This window comes from Syngnathus floridae, chromosome 21 (assembly GCF_059516105.1).
Source record: "Syngnathus floridae isolate MCC-2025c chromosome 21, RoL_Sflo_1.0, whole genome shotgun sequence".
Lineage (NCBI taxonomy): Eukaryota > Metazoa > Chordata > Actinopteri > Syngnathiformes > Syngnathidae > Syngnathus > Syngnathus floridae.
This window is the reverse complement of record NC_142433.1, coordinates 7,726,959-7,747,957: the sequence shown is the minus strand read 5'-3', so window position 1 is coordinate 7,747,957 and position 20,999 is coordinate 7,726,959. Positions and strand designations below refer to the sequence as shown.

The 20,999-nt window shown below is 46.1% G+C and overlaps 4 protein-coding genes across 5 annotated transcripts; 1 reads left to right on the top strand and 3 right to left on the bottom strand.

Annotated features, from left to right (window-relative positions):
• Positions 1-50: 50 nt before the first annotated feature.
• Positions 51-3,025, bottom strand: rprd1a (regulation of nuclear pre-mRNA domain containing 1A). Its single transcript, XM_088365336.1, has 7 exons — positions 2,620-3,025; positions 2,223-2,352; positions 1,939-2,045; positions 1,772-1,866; positions 1,349-1,475; positions 774-949; positions 51-497 (listed from the first exon to the last, which is right to left on the bottom strand). Exons 1-7 carry the CDS (start codon positions 2,768-2,770, stop codon positions 399-401), a joined length of 885 nt encoding a protein of 294 aa, XP_088221462.1. The 5' UTR covers positions 2,771-3,025; the 3' UTR covers positions 51-398.
• A 427-nt stretch (positions 3,026-3,452) lies between these two features.
• Positions 3,453-5,195, bottom strand: tube1 (tubulin, epsilon 1). The gene has a single exon (XM_088365335.1). The coding sequence runs from the start codon at positions 5,070-5,072 to the stop codon at positions 3,666-3,668; it is 1,407 nt and encodes a 468-aa protein (XP_088221461.1). The 5' UTR covers positions 5,073-5,195; the 3' UTR covers positions 3,453-3,665.
• A 4,484-nt stretch (positions 5,196-9,679) lies between these two features.
• ndrg1a (N-myc downstream regulated 1a) lies at positions 9,680-17,989 on the top strand. 2 transcript variants are annotated; one of them, XM_088365465.1, is made up of 16 exons: positions 9,680-9,840; positions 12,318-12,392; positions 12,608-12,643; positions 14,127-14,232; positions 14,309-14,429; positions 14,572-14,634; positions 14,758-14,818; positions 15,213-15,299; positions 15,374-15,430; positions 15,502-15,605; positions 15,675-15,731; positions 15,802-15,853; positions 16,069-16,116; positions 16,489-16,524; positions 16,607-16,658; positions 16,852-17,989. In XM_088365465.1, the coding sequence occupies exons 2-16, from the start codon at positions 12,336-12,338 to the stop codon at positions 17,100-17,102; spliced, it is 1,188 nt and encodes a 395-aa protein (XP_088221591.1). In that variant the 5' UTR covers positions 9,680-9,840; positions 12,318-12,335; the 3' UTR covers positions 17,103-17,989. The 2 variants fall into 2 exon arrangements, with proteins under 2 accessions (XP_088221591.1, XP_088221592.1); XM_088365466.1 differs by lacking the exons at positions 9,680-9,840; positions 12,318-12,392; positions 12,608-12,643 and adding an exon at positions 12,676-13,811.
• A 721-nt stretch (positions 17,990-18,710) lies between these two features.
• Positions 18,711-20,918, bottom strand: LOC148380421 (CCN family member 4-like). The gene is made up of 5 exons (XM_088366028.1): positions 20,637-20,918; positions 19,996-20,281; positions 19,618-19,920; positions 19,304-19,497; positions 18,711-19,184 (listed from the first exon to the last, which is right to left on the bottom strand). Exons 1-5 carry the CDS (start codon positions 20,775-20,777, stop codon positions 18,885-18,887), a joined length of 1,224 nt encoding a protein of 407 aa, XP_088222154.1. The 5' UTR covers positions 20,778-20,918; the 3' UTR covers positions 18,711-18,884.
• Between the last annotated feature and the right edge of the window lie 81 nt (positions 20,919-20,999).

Below are 20,999 nucleotides of genomic sequence, written 5' to 3'. Positions count from 1 at the left end.
AAGCATTTGTCACTGTCGCCCCTTCTTGGCCTGGCGCAATACTACACAAATTATACTGTCATAGCCTTTTTTTTTATTTTTGACACCAGCAGATATGTACAAAAAGCCACAACCTGAATGAAAAAATTCACATTGACATAAATTCAAATATAAGATATTTACATGGAGCCGTGTAGTATTATGTACACTGACTCCACACTCACACTTTTGCAATTACAGCTTGAATTAACATGTAATACAGAAGCATGGTTTTCGAGAAGGGCAGGATATAATGATATGGGGAGGGTGCAAGATGAGCACGTGGGAGAAATTAAAAACACACTGACATTATTTGCATGAAAATAAAATACGACAAACAATGCTAAAACCGAAGAAGTGACAGATTCAAAAGTTGAATGTCAGGTGGAGGCGTCGCGGAGGCCACCCGTGAGATTGTTCAAGCGGGATCGCAGCTCTTTCCGGACCTGGCTCACTCGGGCCAGTTTGCGTTTGTATTCCTGGAGAAAAAGCCACAGAAATTTGGAATTTGCATCATAACTATAGTCATTTACCAGACCTTGATTTAAAGGAAATTATATACAGTACCATAAAGTAAAAATTTGGCACCAACCAACAAGATCAGTTCTCCGTTTTATTACAAAGTGACACAAATCCTATTATGCATATTTTTGGTTGTTGGCTAACCATTTGATTGTATAAAATCATGACAAATCTAGAAGGGCTTCAGCACACCCTAAAATTCATGCAAAGAATAAAAACTAATGGCTACATACTTCGAGTTTGTGCTCGTTGTGAACCAGACCGTCACGCTGGCTCTGCAGGAAGCTGGTTAGCGTGCGTGTCAGCTGCCGCCGGTCATCAATTTCGGCCGCCAGTCGGCCACTGTAGTCGGCCAGCAGCATGCAGGCGTCGTCTACCTGCCGCGAGAAACGTGCGCCCGACTCCTTATCTGAGACGGGGACACGCATCACACCAGTAGGATGCAGTGAGCAAAATGCAAACGCTTGATTAGGGCTGACTAACCAGTACAACATTTTATTTTGAATTTTAAACAATACTAATTGAAAACATAAACACCATGACTCAAGCAAAGACATGTTTAAAACAATTTAATGAAACTCAGCCTAATTGACTTGCCTATTAAAATAAAATAAAGAAACAAAAATACAACATTTTTGTTTCAACTCCAGAGACGGAAGAAATTATTGAAATGTAACAAATTATTTTTAATGCAGTTTCTTAGATCAGAGCTGTGGAAAAACTTTGCTGAGTTTTGATTTAACAGAGGTACTAGTTCTTAAAGTTGTGGAGTGCAAATGTGTTTCAAGAAGAAGATGGCTTCCCCTACCTGTAATCCTGTGCAGCAGCGACGTGTCCTGCACCTCAGCGGGCAGCGAGGAAATGCGCTGACGCAGCAGCGAGTCTCCCGAGGTTGCGTTCTCCAGCTCCTGCAGCGCTCGGATCAGCTCCGAAGTCTGTCGGGAAGAGAATCAAGACCCCATCAGGCTTCAAAGTCAAGGCCGTTGCAGTAAAGTGGCCTTTTCAGCCATTAGGAAGCCAGAACAAAGTCACTTCCAGGAAAAGAAAAAGGATGCCGCCGTAACTGTACGCTTTCACACAGGGGTGCAGCTTCCCACATTTTAAAAATTGGATGATGTCTTATGATTTTCTGACATGTAGACGATATATTTTTTCTGTGTAGCCTAAAGTTCAACCAGCGGAATGTGTAACAATTCCGCCCGCTGTCTTACTAAACCGTCAGGGTCAGGACCTTCGGGGGCTCGGCTGGAGAAGTCTGTCTGGGAAAGTTGTCGTTCAGTGCTTGGATGGACTCGTAGGACCTCTTGATGGGCTTCCTCTCACCATCTACGGAACGTCACAAGAGACAATGCATGTCATTGTCCTCAATCAATTAGGAAAAAGCAAACGGGAGCTTACAGATGACTCTGGAGAGCTGGTCCAGTAGCTCATTTTCGTAGACGGCTCTCTCCTGCCAGATGGACAACACTCGGCCCAGTTGCTTCTTACAGCCATCCTCGCACTCTCTGAGGGATAACACAAACTGTGATGAACAAATTGTGTGTGACACTGGCTTAGCGTGAGGCCAGGGGTCACTGTTGCCCACTGATTCATGTGATCGTTGTTGACCTGTCTCATACGCACTTCTGGACTGGACTAAGGTAAGTTGGTATGGTTCAGGGTGCAGAAACACACATGCATACCTGTAAACATGTTTGAACGCATCGACAATGATAGGCGCAAAATCCTGGGTGAACTCAGGTCCTTTCCTCTTGCTGTTCTGAATGACGTCATTGGCCAAGTAGAGGAAGGTCAGTTTGCGTGACACCGGAGCTGCACACACAATTAAGAAGAGTACACGTGTTGTGGTAAACATACAGGAGGTAGCAGAACTGCAACATCGGTAAGCGGCTGGTGTAAATACGAGCTTGGGCGTTTCAAGGACGGTCTTGGTCTTTAGAGCGATCACAAGTACGTTGGACATTCCCCATGATCTTTAACAGTGAAGACACTATTCCGCACTTGACTTGCTAGCGCCTGCACCACAACACATTATGCACGCTAGCAAAGAAAGCTTGCAGCTGCATGGAGGTCGCTTACCTTTCACGAGCTCGTCGTACCAAACGTGCACGATGGTCTTGGAGTGTTTCCTGTGGTGGATGAGCCACAGCGACAGCGTCTGAACGCTCTGCTGAGAGTTGCTGAGCTCGGACAGTTTCTTCTCGAGAGCAGCTTCGGAGAACGAGGACATGACGACCGCCGCACAATCCTCGTCGCTCCGCGTTACCGACACGCTTTAGCTTGATTGTTCCAACTTCCTCACTCGATTATTGCAGTTCTTTTTTAACTTTAAATGCGCGTTAATGTAGCCATCCACAATTTAAACATGTTAGCGCACCGCTTACGCAGTGTCGTACTTGACTACCTAGCTAGCCTAGCCTGGAGCCCTGCGCGAGGCACTTTTCCGTGTGCTCGTCATGACGCATTCATGACAACCGGAATTCCAAAGATCTAGATATCAATTTTAGAATTAAATGTATTTAAAACTATTCTTGATATTTTAAGAGCGGATTGACAATTGTGCAGAAGCTATTTGCATGTCTGAAAAAAATGTACAGAGTGTCCCTGTTCACTACAGGTTAAAAAGATACACGATAGCGCTTACTCTTGTTATAATGCGTTAGAAATGTGTCAAAACCCTGTATTTTAAAATGCTGATTTGGAATCTAATCAACATGTAACATGAATCTCGTGACGAACTTTGATTTGACCAATTGTAAATAAGCCTATTTAGCACTATGGACAATTTTTACGTACTTACCTTGAACAGATCAGTCCATGTCTGTTATAGGTCAGCACGGCCGCCATATTGGATGTGGCAGATCTGCTGTGAGTTACCACACGTAAAAGGACTGATACATTTTTTGCAGAAATTTAATTTATGGGGAAATTATTTTATTTATGCCTTTAATGTAACCAATCCCATCTTCAAGCTAGAGATCTTGGCATTGCCTACGCAGGTTTACATTCATGCCTGAAACATTGTATGAATTCATTCTTGTCAATCCAAGTGTTGGTGCCGCACACTGAGCTACTCACATGCTATGCTATATTCATTAGTATCACGAAATGTCAGTTGTATTGCATTATGCTACTTTTAATCTTTCTGGAACAGGCATGAATTTCCCTGTGCCAGCTTCCTGATCACAGTACTCCTCAATCAAAGCGTCGAGGGATGTTACGGCCTCTGAGAATAAACTCTCCTCCATCCCATCGACTTCGAGGTAATGATGTAAGTGTGCCTTCTTCCGATAAAGTTTTTGGAATCGTTCTCTCATCTCCATGAATGTGGATTTGATAGTGGTAGTGTTGGCCAGGGCTAACAGGGATTGAGAGAGACCAACAGGGGGCACAGAACAAAGACTTGTCTTCCAGCCTTCCGGGTTCCATGACACAAAGCGCACCGTGGGCTTTAACCTCTCAATATTCCTGCGCAGGTCTGACACTTGAGCATCCCCCCTAAGCATGAGGGCACAGCCAAAGTAGAGACTGCGCTTTGGCTCTGCTTTGATCAATTGGTGGCCTTTTCTGAAGACATCGCTAAAGAGCTTGTCCATTCTTCTTATCGGGTGGCTGACCTGCGCAAGTCTGCAGACAGGACTTAGACTTGGAACCAGATAGTGTAATCGAGGGAAAGGAACCAGGTTCATGGCAATTTCATTCAGATCCATATTGAGGGAACCCTCAAAACGGGCAGAACTGGTAAGGTTGAGTAGCATGTTAGCAACAATGTCATTCATAGCATCAAAAGGCTTCTCAGAGCCCGTCAGCCTGTCCTTTGCCGAGATGATGTTGCCTTTCGCGCGTTGTGTGCCATGGCATGTGTGTTCCGTGTTCAAAATGTCCACCAGTGCCTGGTTCTCTACCAGCAGAACACAGTCAGAATTCTCTGTGAGCTCTCTCATGGCCAGCATACTGTTGTAGGGTGACACAATGACATCGTCATCCACAGATGGGCAGACAGGTATGACAATGCGACACACCTCGGGAAATTCATCCTTAAGAAGGCGCAGTACTTTGGTCCCAAGCCCTGAACCTGTACCTCCTCCCATCGAGTGGATCAGAAAAAAGGATTGCAGACAGTGACACTGCTCTGCTGCCCTCCTCAGCTGATCCACAATCTCGTCCTTGTAGGTCGAACCGTAAGTCAGGTGGCCAGCTGCCCAGTTGTTGCCCGCACCTGACACGCCCGTGAGGAGCTGAGTGCTGTCAAAAAGCTCTCGCAAAGGCCCTTTCAGGAACTCACCGATCACACCCTCCTCCATGTCCAGCAGCACCGCTCTCGCTTTCAGCTGCTGGATTCTCCCATTAGCAGAACCACAACAGACCCCATTCCAGCTCACCGAGTCCACATTGCGAAAAAAGGTGCTGGTGGTGTCGTCATACAATCCCCTTTGGTTGTAATGGGCATGCTCTTGCAAAGCCAGGTCCCAAAAGCGACAACCGATCTGGTTTCCACACTGTCCGACTTGAACTACAATAGACTGGGTCATGTTAAATCCCGTTCGTCACCCAAATCTTGCTCTTTCTTTTATGTTGCCAGTATAAAGTGACACCGATCAACTGGCGCTCCAGTTTGTACTTTCTTCTTCTTTTTCGTTTTTTTCTTGTCACGAAACCGTACGCCGCTCAACATCATATGAAGCAGCGCCGTAGTGTGGCCGCAAAGTGCCATTGCAACAACAAACAAGCTTTTTTTTTTTTTTTTTTTTGTACACGCTTTACCACACTGCACACATATATGTTTAAAGTCCAGGACGCTGGCTGATGTAAAACATTCTTTTTAAAGTGCACATTTTTACATACAAAGCTACTCCCTCGTATGTGGTCAGAATTCTTGGCCGAGTGTATCAGGGTCACGGCGTCTTTTGAACGCTGATAACGCTCAGGAAGGCACCATGTGAGTCCTGTCGTCATGGCAACTGGAGGGAGGGAAGTGTTGTGTGTATGGCAACAGATTATTGTAGCGACCCAGATTGCGATTGAGAACTAGCCTACAATTTGTTTGTTTACTGTCAATGTCTGACAGATTAACAGCGAGACACGTTGGTGCTATAGTGGTGAGACAAACTGAAATGATTCAATAAATTCATCTATCTACCTATCTATCTATCTATCTATCTATCTATCTATCTATCTATCTATCTATCTATCTATCTATCTATCTATCTATCTATCTATCTATCTATCTATCTATCTATCTATCTATCTATCTATCTATCTATCTATCTATCCATCCATCCATCCATCCATCCATCCATCCATCCATCCATCCATCCATCCATCCATCCATCCATCCATCCATCCATCCATCTATCTATCTATCTATCTATCTATCTGTCTGTCTGTCTGTCTGTCTGTCCGTCCGTCCGTCCGTCCGTCCGTCCGTCCGTCCGTCCGTCCGTCCGTCCGTCCGTCCGTCCGTCCGTCCGTCCGTCCATCTATCTATCTATCTATCTATCTATCTATCTATCTATCTATCTATCTATCTATCTATCTATCTATCTATCTATATATCTATATATATATATATATATATATATATATATATCCAAAAACACAAAACTAAAAACGTTCTTGTCTGAGGTAACAATCCTAGTTTGTTTGTTTGTTTGTTTGTTTGTTTGTTTGTTTGTTTGTTTGTTTGTCTGTCTGTTTGTTTGTTTGTGTGCGTGTGTGTTTTGTGGGGATTAACCCCCGTCTCAAGTCTGTGATCACTCAAACTGGCTCAAACCAACGTAATCCGTCGAAGCATCATGAGAAGGATACTCTGACGCTGCATCTATACCATTTATCACGTTTCACAATGGAAATAAAGGGAATGGGAAAACTTTTGGCCTTTAATTTCTCGTTATACTTTCCGATCTGTCCACGGAGTGGCGCTGCCGCCATCGGTGTCCAAGCTCCTCACGTCTCACTCGTCGTTCTCGTACGCAGCCCCCCCCCCCCCCCCCCCCCCCCCCACATCACCGTGTGGGGGCCACAAGAGGCAACACCCTGCATAGTCAACAATTAGTCACCGGCAGCATGTGATAAATTACTGGGTCATCATCGCAACAAGCAGCAATTTCATCATTTACTCACGAGTTCATTTTCGCGATTTTATCTCTTATTAGAATGGAGATACAGTAATACACTTAGCATGCAAAAGAGTAAATGAATAAATTGTACGACCAAACGTCAAATGACTAAATAAGAAATATGAGAATATAGATATATTTATGCAAGAATGCACACACGTTTAACTGTAATATATAAATGCTAAGAAAATAGAATTGTTATTCGACCTCCATAACAGCATTTAACAAATGTCTTATACAGTAGAATATTATTTTAAACAAATTCACTTGATTTTCAGTCACGTCAAGTATTGAGGTGATTCTCGATCTTTGACATTGTCGCTGTCCCTTTGAAACTCTCAATTGTTTGTCGTCGCCCTTTTATTGACGACTGTTGAGGTGAAGTCTGATATGAGCCACTAACCTTTGATTTACGGTTCACATGAGCTGCTTCGTGTTAATTGTTCACTTCAATGATCAAATATTACAACAAAGTGTGATTGTTGTCCTGTTGCCACTCCAAAACAATCTTGCAATGATTAGCGTTTCGTTGTTCATCTACTCCCCAAGTGAATGTTTGACCGCGACAGAATGCAAAATGTCGGCTGTTGTTTCTCATTCCCAAAACATCACATCCTCAAAAATAGCTTATTTATAAACCTGTTGTTCTGCCACATTACATCACATTTCTTATCCCGCTGTGTGTCACAGGACACGGGACAAATCCAGGAAGACGCTTGCAGTCGAGATCGCCATTTCACACTGGTTTTGTTTTTGTGGAAAAATAAAAACACAAACATTTCTCATGTCCGTCATTCCTTTTTTACCTTCACACAAAACTAAAAATGCAACCCTGCTATTGTTGCTTGGAAGAATTCGCGTTAAAGAGAGTCTGATGTATTAAATGCAAAAAAAATGTACAGCATTTGCCGCGGTCTTTTTTTAATTTCAGATTAATTCGAATTCTGTGGTTTCCTCGCCCACCATTCAAGCTAACGTGCGTGCAGTGTAAGCAATGTGTGCTAAATGCTAAGGCGTAGCATAACATGTCTTGTCATGTGTCCGGTGTCGTTCTCGGAACAAGGACGTCAGCTGAGCGGCGTGACCACATTGGGTGCTTCGCCCAAAAAAAAAAAAAAAAGCAGTGGACATGTTCAAGTACTTCCCATAAATAAATAAATAAAGTCAACTTTATCTATCTATCTATCTATCTATCTATCTATCTATCTATCTATCTATCTATCTATCTATCTATCTATCTATCTATCTATCTATCTATCTATCTATCTATCTATCTATCTATCTATCTATCTATCTATCTATCTATCTATCTATCTATCTATCTATCTATCTATCTATCTATCTATCTATCTATCTATCTATCTATCTATCTATCTATCTATCTATCTATTATCTTAACCGTTGCACCTATAGCGCAAACAGTACTATTAAGCCTTCAATCTGTCCACCGCCCGGCGAGTCACTCAGTAACAGTTTTATCAGCACCCGGAGGGAAAGGAGGGCAGTTTTATCGCGACTTGAGTCAGACGATCGATATCAAAGTCAAGCATTGTAAAATATTGTTGCGGCACGATGGCGGTGCAGAATAAGACGCACGTTCGACACGCTGGTAACAGCGACAGTCTTAAAAAATGCAAACAAGCCTTGTGAGGGAATGCTACACTGCGAGCGTCTACTGTCTTTAACTTGAACCATTTACTTCAGGGCCTGGTCTCAACTCGCAAACTCTCGCCAGGGTGAAAGTCTGCGAGTGCTTTTATCCAGTGTTGAGCAATCCAACACTTTTGTTCTGTACTTTTGTTCGCCAAGAGGCCCAACGGGTGCGTTCGAGGACGATTGGCTTTCAGGCCCTCATCCACACTCGCTGAGTCCTTCAGACAAACAAAAGCGCAATCTTGCGGGTAAAAGTCCAAACCGCTGCTGGTTTTATCAACTATTAACCTACATTCAAAGCTTTTTACGCCCTATACACTGTACTCCATATTTTGTATAAGATAATGCTCCCCCCCACAAAAAAAAAACCATGCAGTCGTTTTGTTTATTGGCCTTGCCAATGCAGCCATTGTGTTCCCATTGAGGGCCTTGCGTTACAAGGCAACAGTGAACTTATTGTGCCTCGGCCGAGGCCACACACGCGCACGCACTGCAACAGTTAGTCAGTCAGTCAGCGGCGGCAGGTATGGAAAATTCCACAAGGAGGCGTAAAAGCCAGACGCATGGCTTGGGAATCGCAAGCAGCCCACTTAGGAAACTCGACCCCATGTCAAAACAAAGCGTTTTATGGCGCCCGCCAATCAGGGGGAGGCCAAAGGATGGGTCTCATGTGAAGATACAGCATTTTACTTGGACAAGGTGCTAGCATCCTTGCGGCAATGCACAGCATCTTCATTCCTCAAACTTTAAAGTAATCCAGTAAAAACAAGTGTCTCCCCAAGTCAAGTGACACCATGACTCATGCCCATAATCTTCAATCTGTAATCTCAATTAAAAGAGTGACTTCAAAAATAAAACGTTTAACCTCGCATTTTTACAATTTGTTTTCATTTTTAAAACTGTTCCATATAAACATAGGAGAGGAAAGGTGAAGCAAGTTCATCAAGGCGCAGCGAGTTCATCAAGGCGCGACCCAGTTGAGCGGCAGTTGCCCTTTACTGCCTCCCGAACGGGTCCTTGAACATCACACGGGCCAATTTGCCAACATTGGAGCTGCTGCTCCGCCTTTAGAGGGCGTCACGTCCAGCTGCACACGTGCTTACTTTGGACCGTACTGCGCCTATTTTGTCCCTGTGCAGCCCAGCCCAGCTGCATTTTCATCGTTTAAGATGTACTTTTTATTCTTTGTTTTGAGGAATGTTATTGGTGCTTTGGTTATTGGTTATTCTTGGTGCTGTTGTTAAGCTGTGGGAAAGTTGCACTCGGTTGTACAATCACTCCCCGCAGCAGATGTTGCCCAATCCGGGAAAGTGGGCCGAGTTTTCGCCCCCTCCACTCCGACCCCACCCCCCGCCTCTTCGCAACACTCATCTCCACCCTCCCCAAGTCTTTATAAAATTCCCTCATACATCCGCCTACACGTTGTAAACAAAACTGTTGCCGTCACTGCCTGAACGCCTTCAAATCTTTTGAAATCTATTTGGGAGAAAAATTTCCACTCTGCTTCAGGACATTTTGAAACCTGCAAGTAAGTTGAACTTTTAAAATATTAAAATATATTTTTTTTTCTTTTTCACGCACATGCACGCAAGTAAGGGAAGGCGCACGCGCGAGCGCGTGCAGGGATCTGCATGCACAAGTGACAAGTTCTTCGTGCAATCTGCAGAATTTTTTTAAAAAACGGAAGAAAAAGATAAACCCTTGCCCAAAAGACTTGGTGTTTGAAATTTAGTTTATGGTCACAGTACAATCGCAAAAGTGAAAAACAAAAAGTTAATCGTGCACATCAAACGCTCCATTATCATGTTTCGGTTTATGTTTATTATATTGTTATTAGCATTTTATCTCGGGTTTACTTGTTTGATGTATTGTTTTGCATTCGTTATCTCATCACGCTAATGGTGAACATCTGTTTATTTTTCCAATCACGGTGGTGCTTGGCTCGGTTCTGGTTGTGTGTCCTCTTTCATTTTCCCCCCGTATAAAAGACAAAGAGAAATAGCTGCACGCACCACGTGACTGAGTGACAGCACCCAGGTCATATGATTGGATGATCAAGTTGCGTAACGAGACGTTTTATTTTGCATTCTTGACAGAGAGGAAGAGTTTTTTTAGCGTGTCTTGTTTACTCGCATATCCTCCTTTGGCCCTGGTAACCCATCTGTGCAGAGCCACGTTCAGGGTCCCTCGTTTTTAGGGTCCTCATAATTTCAGTGCTATGTGTTCAGGGTCCCAGTCTTTTTTTTGTTTGACATGGTAACTTTTCTTTCAACGCTGCATTCAGGGTCCCTACGTTTTTTGTGACTACAAATATTGTAAAATCTGGTTCTTGAGCGCACCCTCGTTCACTTATATGCATCTAGTGTACGCCAAACAGGACCCCTTCCCCAGTCATTTAGTCCAAATGTAGGTCTGCGGCGGCTTAGCTCAGTTTAGTTTATCTTGCTTTCTTGCTCACTCGCTCGCTCACTCAACTCTGTTGATATTTGACAAGCGAGGGATTTGACAGATTAAGTGAGTTTGTCGGAAAAGATTAGGGAAGCAATAATTGTTGCTGCAGATGGACACCGATTTCAAAGAGAAGGAGCTTCCTCATCTTGTTGATACAAACAATAGTTTTCATCATCAACCCAAAATTGCCAATACAATAAATAGCCAATGCCACTTATACAAATAGTTGCCAACATAGTCAGCTAAGCTAACACTGTGAATGCAACAACTCATCAGTCACCTTGCACAGTGTAGACAACAAGTGGAAAGTGCCATCATAATCTGTTGCGGCGTCTTCTTTTTATGCAAGGCAGCAAATTTTCAGGCCCATCCCGACCCCGCCCCCCCTTTCTCCCTGGCCTTCGTTTCCTCTCCCAATTGCATAACAAGCCTGACCCACGCCAGCACTTCTTTTGGCAAGAACAAAAAAACAGAACGGAGCAGTCGGGACTCGCACGGAGGGACCGGTTTGACGTGAGCTGGTTGCTACAGACACTAAAAGTGCAAGAACCAGCGCCAGCAACCTTGCCCCTCTCCTCGGCCCCCTCAAGACCACCCTAGTAACAGAAGAAGACCATTAGTTGGGGGGGGTGTCAAAATTCACATGAGCGTATTTGATTTGACAGCACGTGTGCTGCTCCTGCGGTGAAAAGCACACAAGGAAGCTGGTGCTCTGTTTCCCCACGTTGTGCCCTCACAAGAAGACGGCCGTGAGAAACAAAGAAAGCCAGCTGGCGAAATTGACACTTGTGTCTTTCCTGTGACAGCTACTCTGACATCATAGAAAAAAACAGTTGCTGACATCACGTTGGCTTTTTAGCACATGAAACGGGTCACGGCATGCCATGGCTGCCCTGCCTCCTCTTTCTTCTACTGCTTCTCCTTCTTCTCCTTGTCCTCCAACAAAGGTTTCACAGTGCAGCCCACCCAAAAAATGGGCGTGTTGTTTGATACTACTCATTGCCATTGTGCGATCCGGATCGCTCTGGTCTCCCGGCCCTGACTCTCCATGTGAGAAAGAGAAAGTATTTCACACTTCCTGTGCAAGACGTCTCGCTGTGTCAAGCCATTAAGTGCGGCTACATGCAAGTCACACATTCATGCGCTAATGTGGCTGTCGTCCAGAGAGTAGCAAACATCGGCCGCGTTGGTGCTTCTCAACTTTTTTGACCCATTAAGATCTGGCATGTTTTGCCAATCCTTCCTCAGAAAACAAATTCCGCTAAACAGGTATCTTGTCATCTCCGCACCTTTGTAGTGAAATGTTGAGTATGAAAGCAGGCGTCAAACAAGCATGCGGGCACGGCAGGCATGACGGGACACGACAAGTGACTGATAGATAAAAGGGAAAAAATGCCCACACATTTGTTTGAGTCTCGTGCCGACAAGTCTGTTTTTTCCTACACTGTACCAAAGGCTGATGAAGACAGCACAGGCAGCACCAGAAGAACCAGTTGGTGTCCAAGATCACGTCTGGATCTCAATCCTATTGTAACTTGTTTTGTGGTCCAACAGGCCGCGCAGCCCGTAGCCATGGACGACATCCAGGTTGTTGAATCCAAACCTCTGCTGGTGGATAGGGAGCTGCCTGTACGTATTCATATGATTGCTCCTTATTTTGGCCTTGTCACCACGTCCCATAATTTGAGGGCACGCTACCTCACGATATTTGATTAGGCGCATGCTAATTGTGCTGTGACTTGAGAAGTTTTTTTTTCGTGTGAGTGTGTGTGTGTGTGTGTGTGTGTGTGTGTGTGTGTGTGTGTGTGTGTGTGTGCGTGTGTGTGCGTCTGTCTGTGTTGCAGGGTCTGAGGGAGGCGGTGCAGCAGCTTGCTATCAAGGTACGCTAGCACACGCGCGGGACATTTATTAGCTCGCTATCAAATTACACTAGCACTGATTAGCCATCTTATCTGGACTGGCGACCTTTGTCACATGACCCAGTTAGCTTGGGCCAGCCTAGCACCATCTAGCAGCAGAATGAGTAAGCGATCATCATTGTCACGGTGATCTCGTTTTCCCACAAATCAAATCTGGGCTTGGCTAATCAAGTTTGCCTGCTTCTGTATGTCGGCTTTTTTCTGCGGTGATTTGGTGATTATTTTGTTTATTCAAATGTATTCTTTTGTTATATGAACATTTATGTCTTCATATAAAGATCTTTGGAAAACTCAGATATGTTCCTTCCGTGCTGAAACGTACATGACAACAGAAGCACAGCCTTTTTTCTCGTGCCTTAGGCAGATCGATTTCATCACAGTGGTGATTGCAGACAAATGCAGCAACTTGTTTGTGCCACGAAGGTGGCGGGATTACGACTTGTCCGGGCCCAGCCTACGTGCTGGTGTGCTCGTGCAGCGTGGGCGTGGTCGCAGATGACGCCTGGGTGTTTACGTCTGGTAAACCGGTCATCCTCGTCTCACACTTGAGGAGGATGAAAAACAAAAGTAGGAAAATCAACAAGCACAAAGGTGCCATTGGTGTGTATGGTGAAATCTGACATCCACGCCAACATATATTTTGCAAATGATTGAAACAAGATCTTACTGTGTTACAATTGATGTGGTTCAAGAGTAGTCCCCTGTGGTGCCCCTCATGCTTCTGACCTTCTATTAACTCGAGGGACACTTTTATAAATTGGACTTCAGAATATTCCCTTGACTGGTGGAATATTTTCAGAATCTCACAGCTGCACAAACACACAGCATCTTTGTTTTGTCGGCCATTTTAAGAAGACTGACGGTGAACGACTGCGAACCCGCCGCCGCCTGGTCCTGACAATCCAATTTAAGGATCTCTCCATCTGGATTTAGCTTGTTTTGACCGGGTCGCAAGGCACCACGGGAGGTCAGGGGGCTTATGGCTTAGCACTATAAACGCCTCGAACCGATCCGCGCCACCCAGCCTGCACTTGGTACCTTCACCGTTCGTACCCATCTCGAGTTTGCTGCAAAGATGGTTCTGGACGATTCCGACGTGGAGATGATTGTGGCCGACGTTGAAGTTGCAGTGAGTCCGCGCGCTGGGATTTTGTCCGATGTTTTTTAGATGGGGCGTTTTGCTGCGGTTTGTCAGCTGCTGCGACAGAAATGTGGAGTGGTTACAAGGAACCGGTTTGCAAATGAAGTTCTATATGTTCTATACAGTTGAAGAGTAATAATTGTTGGTGTAATGTGCATCGCTTACTCTGCTGTAAAACAACTATAGTCACTTTAGTTGAATTAATAATGTAACTGTTTTTAATATAATGACAACCTTACAAAGTATTTTGAAGCCAGCAGTTTTCAGGGTGTCTAAAGTAGTGTTTTGGCGTCATTTTGGAAGGAGCATGACGTGGAGACGCCGTATGGACGACTCCACTGCACCATGCGGGGAATTCCCAAAGGCGAGCGGCCCGTCATCCTCACCTTTCACGACATCGGGCTCAACCGTAAGGCGCGCCTGCACCCTCCGACTCTTCCTCACGCTAGTCACCTTCCTCATCGTCATCATTTTCTTGCGGGCAGACAAGACGTGCTGGGACTCGCTGTTCCAGCATGAGGACATGCTGGAGATCCTGCACCACTTTGCTGTGTGTCACGTGGATGCGCTGGGGCAGCATGAAGGCGCCAACACCTTTTCTACCGGGTAAGCCAAACCCACGCACACACTTGCGCCGGTGACCTTTGACACGACGACCAGATCAGGGCAAGATGTGTTACAAATTTCATATGACAACTTGCATTGTATTTTTTATTGGTGATATTTTTTAAATTGACACTTCCTCCAGCTACGAGTATCCTTCCATGGACGAGCTCTCCGAGACGCTCCCGCTGGTGCTGAAGCATTTTGGGTAGGTTGAAACGCTCGCTTGTTAAATTGCAGACGTGCCAGATTGTTGTTGGGACTTGTTCTAATAGCTTGTGTGTGTGTGCGTGTGTGTGTGTGTGTGCATGCGCCTGTGTGCACGCTGCAGGCTGAAGTCTGTTATTGGATTAGGGATGGGAGCAGGAGCTTTCATGCTGACCAAATTTGCAGTAAGCCACAAACACACACACACACGCGCACACACACACACACACACACACACACACACACACACACACACACACACACACATCTCCTCTTCTTCCTCGGCCGAGCTTAATCATTAACTGAAAATCAATCATCCGCCTCCTTTTTGATGATTTTGGCAACACACCTCCACAATGTCTCGAGACCGTTCCAAGTTCAAACGTTCACCACAGCGATGCATTCATTTTTCACCAAAAATATCACATTGAAGTAAAACCAAAACCGCTCCTGACTGCCACAGTGAGTTTGTGTTTTTAAGAAAAATATTTGCATGATTAGAAGCTCGGACGCAACAATGGTCTGAGTATGATGAACTGTTTGTCTAACTGATTGTAATGTTTGCTCTGAACGCGGTAGCTGGAGTACCCGAAAATGGTGGAAGGTTTGGTGCTGATCAACATCAACCCGTGCGCCGAGGGCTGGATGGACTGGGCTGCGCACAAGGTCATCCATTGAAAATAAAAGAAAGAAATTCAATTAGAGATGCAGTTCTCAAAACTATCTCATTGTGACTTCAGATTAGCGGCTGGACCCACGCCTTGCCTGACCTGATTATCAGCCACCTCTTCGGAAAGGTGAGCATCATGCCGCTTTTTGTTCCAATATGCTAACGGAAGCTAACGGATGCCAAATGTGAATCCGGCAGGAGGAGATCCACCACAACCAGGACATGGTGGCCACTTACCGCCACCATGTGATGAGGGACATGAACCAGTTCAACCTGCAGCTCTTTGTCAAGGCCTACGAAAGGTGAAAGGTCACTGCCTTTGTAGGTCGCTGAGAATTTCCAATTTAATTTTCTTTTTTTTTTTTTTTAAGTCGGCGGGACCTGGAGATCGAGAGGCCGATTCCAGGAAGCAACACCAGAACCCTCAAGTGAGTCAGCGCTGTTTGCGTTTGTTTGCTTCATCCCAAAACCCTGCTCATGCGTGACCTTTGAACCCAGGTGTCCTTCTCTTTTGGTGGTCGGGGACAGCTCGCCTGCCGTGGACGCCGTGGTGAGGAACACGCCGCAATTCATTGCTTGAAACTAATTTAAGACTTCAACTTAATTTAAGACCCCAACTAGAAGCCCCAATTTGAAGCCAAATGTTTGACCGGTAATTTGAAACCCTGATACGGGCTGGAAAGGGTCATTTTGAAACTTTCAACCTGTCTGAAACCCAACTTTGTAAACCTGAGCCTGTCTACTTTTGATGTGTTGTGCATGCAGGTGGAGTGCAACACCAAACTGGACCCCACAAAAGCGACCCTGCTTAAGGTGCGAGCGTTAGGCTACTTGAGGCTACTTGCTATCGTCACGGAAACGGCACGCGTGTCTGCGTGTGTGTGTGTGTGTGTGTGTGTGTGTGTGTGTGTGTGTGTGTGCGCGCGCGTGTGTGTGCGTGTCCGCGTGTGTGTGCGTGCGCGTTTACCTGGTAACACATTAACCGGCGCCTGTGCCCAATCTGCCGCGTCTGACCTACTTGCGGCGACCTCTGGCTCAGGTCCGACAGGCCAAAATGTTGGCTGCATGCTGATGTGGCGTTTAATGGCCCTGTGGAGAAAATAACGTCAGCTCTTTAATGGCCTTTTTTCTGCTTCTCGTTTCACCTGCTTTAGTCATTTGATTTAATATTTTATTTCCTTTCAGATGGCCGACTGTGGAGGCATGCCCCAGATTGACCAGGTGCGTATGACTTCAAATGTCCATTCATCAATGTAGAAACGGACAAGACTGACTTTGGCATTGTGTTTTTGTTTTTTGATAGCCCGCCAAGCTGACGGAGGCGTTTAAGTACTTCATTCAGGGCATGGGATACAGTGAGTACATCTTGCGCTTTGCTCATACTTGACTGCCCTCTTGTGGTCAAATGAGGGGCTACCAAAAATCACTGCCAAGGCAGAGTTTGTTGGCAATACAATCACATTAAAGCAAGACAGATCAGTTTGCAATACTATCTGCCCAATTTGATGGGACACCAATTGAGTTTTCCACTTGTGTTTGTTGTGGCAGTGCCGTCAGCCAGTATGACCCGCCTGGTGCGCTCTCGCACGGCCTCGGGTTCCAGCGTGACATCCTTCGAGGGTTCACGCTCGCGCTCACACACCCACGAGGGAAACCGCTCGCGCGCACACACCAATGAGGGGCCGCGCTCACGCTCACACACGGCCGAGCACCTGCGGGGTCACACCCCTGCCGCCGCCACCAACGCTGCCCCCGACGTGGACCAGGGCATGCTCAAGACCCCCGAAGTCTCCTGCTAATCCCGTCGCAATTAACTCCCCTTTTTTTTGCTGTACCTACCACTGTCAAAATTTTTGTTTTTTTTCATCTAGATTAAGAGGGTTGGACCTAAGATTTTGGGTTTGGTGATAATGTAGGTTGTAGGGGCATCGCTAGTGGCTGACAGAGCACAGAGGAAGCTTTCTCTCCTTTTTTAGTACCAAAATGGACAAATATTCACATACGATCAGTTGACTTTTACACATTGTCCCCATGCAAAAATCTCTTCAAATAATAATCAGATCAGAGAGCACGGCGCCATCTGCTGGGTGGCACGCCCGCTCCCTTCAGCTCTTGCTGCCCACGTGGACCACGCCATGCCAACGGCCACTTTTTAACAAGACTTTTTTCAAACGTATAAAGAAAGGTTGAACCAGTTGAGTCAGGAAATGACGTGGTAGGTTGGAGGGGGTGGGGGTGAAGGAGAGCCCAGCGGAAGCTAGCTTTTTAAGCATCATTTTAGCTCATCCTGTTTTTATTTTGACCATACTGAACATGCATTTTATTTCCTTTCCCTCGAAAAACATTTTGGAGAAAGACGAAAATACGTTAAGGGACATGAGTTGCTTTTTTGTAATCCATACCACCAAAATGAAAAGCTTCATTAACAACGCCGGCAGACAAACGATTAACTGGTTTTATAAGTTTTTATTTTTTCAATACAATCAAGCACAAGGGAACAAAGCGTTGCCATGTAGTTGTTGACAGTTCTGCGTCTTGTCATTTTGTTATTAATAACGGCGTCATGCTCTGTCGCTCTGACTTGCACTACGTTGGCAAACGTTTGCTTTTGTAGGAGCTGTGTAAAGATAACAGTTGGTATTTATTAAGAAAAAAACGACATTAAAAAATGACAATGTGTAACTCAGCTGAGCTCAGTGTGTCGTCTTTTTTCTGCTTTGTGTATATATATATATATATATATATATATATATATATATATATATATATATATATATATATATATATATATATATATATATATATATATATATATATATATATATATATATATATATATATATAAACAACAGCAGCAGGAACAACAACAAAAGTTCTCTATTTTGGGGTCCAATTCTAAAGGGTGTGAATTATTCAGATTGTCACTATTGCTGAGCCACATCTGCAACGTCAACAAACCAAACCAGACACTTACTTGGTGAACTTTAGCAGGTTCACACTTACTTCAGCAGAACTTTAACAGAAGACTTGCTTGACGTGAGCAAACTCTCGGAGGTCGTTTCGCTGCCGGTTGATGAGAAGCACCTGTGGCTAAAGGCAAACTGTGGCGGGCTTTTTACTTTCTGGACCTGTATTTGACATTTCAAAAATTAAATGCGCCAACTGTATTAAGGAACAATGTAAAGAGTATTTTAAAACGGCCATCAAAGTCAAATGTAGTGGTTCGTGTTTTTTTGGGCATTTCCGAGGCCTATCAATTTTTACGATTTGAAAAATGACAAAATTAAAGTCTAATGCATCATTCATTATAAATATCATGCAGGTGTTTATTTTTCCATGTTTTTTTAGGGGGGCATTTCCAAGGCCTGTAAATGACAAAATTAAAGTGTAATGAATGCATCATTCAGCATTATAAATATCAGGTGTTTATTTTTTTTTCCTTGTCTGATTGAGGGTGTAAAAAAAGAGCTGACACTGACATGAAAGTGCGGCCATCCATCCATCCATTTTGCCATTTTTTATAACAACTTCTCAAGTCCCTTTTGCAAGGCATCAGCAGAGCGGGGCAGGGCGGGGCTTAATTAGTTGCTGACCTCGGGGTACCCGTAGTAATTCTCCAGCTCGGCAAAGATGTCATTGGGGTTCTTGCAGCTGAGGTTGCAAAAGCAAGCCTGTACCCACATCACCTTCCACGACACAGCCGAGCCGTCCGGGCACACAAAGTCCACATTCACCGTCTTAGATTTGTACGGAATGCAGCAGCGCTCGTCCGTGCACACGCCGCAGAACTTGGGCCGGTACTGCTTGGTGCTGGTGCAGCCCGAGATGCTCATGTTGGACGCACGCTCCTCGCGGTAAACGTTCAAGCACTTCTTGCCCACCTGACGACCACAACGAGGACCACCAAGCAGCTTACCAAAATCTCATTGTCATAACGAGCGAGGAAAACAAATGTCGGGAAGAAGGAAGGGAAAACGGCGGGGGGGTGCTGCGTCTATACCTTGATGTGCTTGGTGATGTCGATGTCGCACGGCCGCAGGGTACACAGGCGCGACTCCTTGACCAACTCGCAGCGCCGGTTGGCATTGGAGACACGCAAAGACAGACCGCGCCCGCACGTCTTGGAGCAGGGACTCCAAGACGTGGTCTGGCTGACGCAGTTCTTGTGCCAGCTGCTCAGTTCAGCGGGGGGCGCTGACACATGCGGAAAACATGTGGACAAACCCCGACACAGCAAATTTAGCCATTTCATAAAAGCGTCGCTTTGTCGCCATCTTGTGGTGTGATTGTTGAGGCGAGTCGAAGAACTCATACCCATATCGCCTAGCGCGTGTGCAGCTCTGTTGTTTTCATCCATGTTCGACTCCACGGCGTGCCGGGGCGCCGTCTTGCGTCCCCTCTTGGGCTCATCGCATATCCACTCCTCGCAGCAGCGTCCGGGCACCTTGATGCGGCGCGGGTTCTGGCACCAGACGCGCGGTGGCTTGGACTGGGTGCAGAGCGGCACGCAGCCGATGGCGCCGTTGACGCACACGCACTGGTACTTGCAGCTGGGCTGGAAGCTCTGCCCGTTGCGGTATATGACGCCGTCGTGCTCACAGCCGGTACCCACCATGTCTAGCGGAAGGGGGTGGGGGGGAATTTGCGGATGACCGAAACGCTACACGGAGACTGCGAGCGAGCGACACTTACATGCACACAAGCCCTTTTCGTACCTGGGCTTGTCCGAGCTGTAGTCACAGTAGAGCCCCCTGTGGTGGTCGCAGGTGTCGGCCTCATTGCACACCTCGCCCACCTGCCGGGCGCAGGCCTTGCAGCAGCTGCAGCCGTCCATCAGCAGGCTGACGCCCGGCGGGCAGGCGGGCGGCCGGGCGGGACACTCGCAAGGCCAGTGGCAGTAGCGCACGGGTGTGTAGGGTTCCGCGGACGGCGATGTGAGCGCCGCGGGCACATCGGTGGCATTCTGCTGGGAGGACGTCTGTGGGACGCAAAGTGAGAAAGACTCAAAACTGCTTTGTCCACTGCAGCAATTTCTAGTAATCCACCGTCACGTAATCATTGTTGTCGAGTTTGTAAGGACAAAATGAAGCCATCGCTGAATCCAGCAACAGTTTGCAGCATTAGAGGCGCAGTAACCCCTGATGGCCACATTAGGTCGCCAAAGCAGACTTGATCAAGAACACTGCTTCTAATGTTTGGAAGACTTATGATCCAAACTCCCCCCCCCCCCCACACACACACACACACAATGAAATACACGGATGACTACTACGCATTCATTTGGACGAGTGCAGGCAGAAGCCAGAAAAACAATCCGACCCTTTCCTATATACCTGTTGAATCCCGACTGCAGTTATAATCCACAAAAGGAGCCAACTCATCCCGGGCGAGTTTCCTGACATGGATCCAGCCCAGAAACGCCGTTCATGTGCTCCTATACAGAGTGCGCAGTGTTCCGCGCGCACACGCCACATCCTGCACCCGACCGCGACATCCCTGCACGCACCCACCGTCCAACTGAGCGAGCGAGTTCCGAGCACAAGTGTAAAAAGTCCATGATGACGTCAACGGGCTTTGACACGCGGCTTTTCTCCTACTGCTCCACTTTCACTGTGCAGCTCCTCCTCCTCCTCCTCCTCCTCCTCCTCCTCCTTCTCCTGCGAGTGCGGCCCTTTCAGTCCGAGAGCTTTTGGGCA

Excerpts from the sequence above, each read along its gene's own strand:
- rprd1a (XM_088365336.1), bottom strand. The coding sequence starts at position 2,770 with ATGTCCTCGTTCTCCGAAGCTGCTCTCGAGAAGAAACTGTCCGAGCTC. Across the intron at positions 2,046-2,222 it reads GCGTTCAAACATGTTTACAG|AGAGTGCGAGGATGGCTGTA; the intron begins GTATGCATGTGT and ends GTTATCCCTCAG. Across the intron at positions 1,867-1,938 it reads CCAGCTCTCCAGAGTCATCT|ATGGTGAGAGGAAGCCCATC; the intron begins GTAAGCTCCCGT and ends GACGTTCCGTAG.
- tube1 (XM_088365335.1), bottom strand. The coding sequence starts at position 5,072 with ATGACCCAGTCTATTGTAGTTCAAGTCGGACAGTGTGGAAACCAGATC.
- ndrg1a (XM_088365465.1), top strand. The coding sequence starts at position 12,336 with ATGGACGACATCCAGGTTGTTGAATCCAAACCTCTGCTGGTGGATAGG. Across the intron at positions 12,644-14,126 it reads TGCAGCAGCTTGCTATCAAG|GAGCATGACGTGGAGACGCC; the intron begins GTACGCTAGCAC and ends TCATTTTGGAAG. Across the intron at positions 15,431-15,501 it reads TCAGCCACCTCTTCGGAAAG|GAGGAGATCCACCACAACCA; the intron begins GTGAGCATCATG and ends TGAATCCGGCAG.
- LOC148380421 (XM_088366028.1), bottom strand. The coding sequence starts at position 20,777 with ATGTGGCGTGTGCGCGCGGAACACTGCGCACTCTGTATAGGAGCACAT. Across the intron at positions 20,282-20,636 it reads CTGCAGTCGGGATTCAACAG|ACGTCCTCCCAGCAGAATGC; the intron begins GTATATAGGAAA and ends TGCGTCCCACAG. Across the intron at positions 19,498-19,617 it reads ACACGCGCTAGGCGATATGG|CGCCCCCCGCTGAACTGAGC; the intron begins GTATGAGTTCTT and ends CGCATGTGTCAG.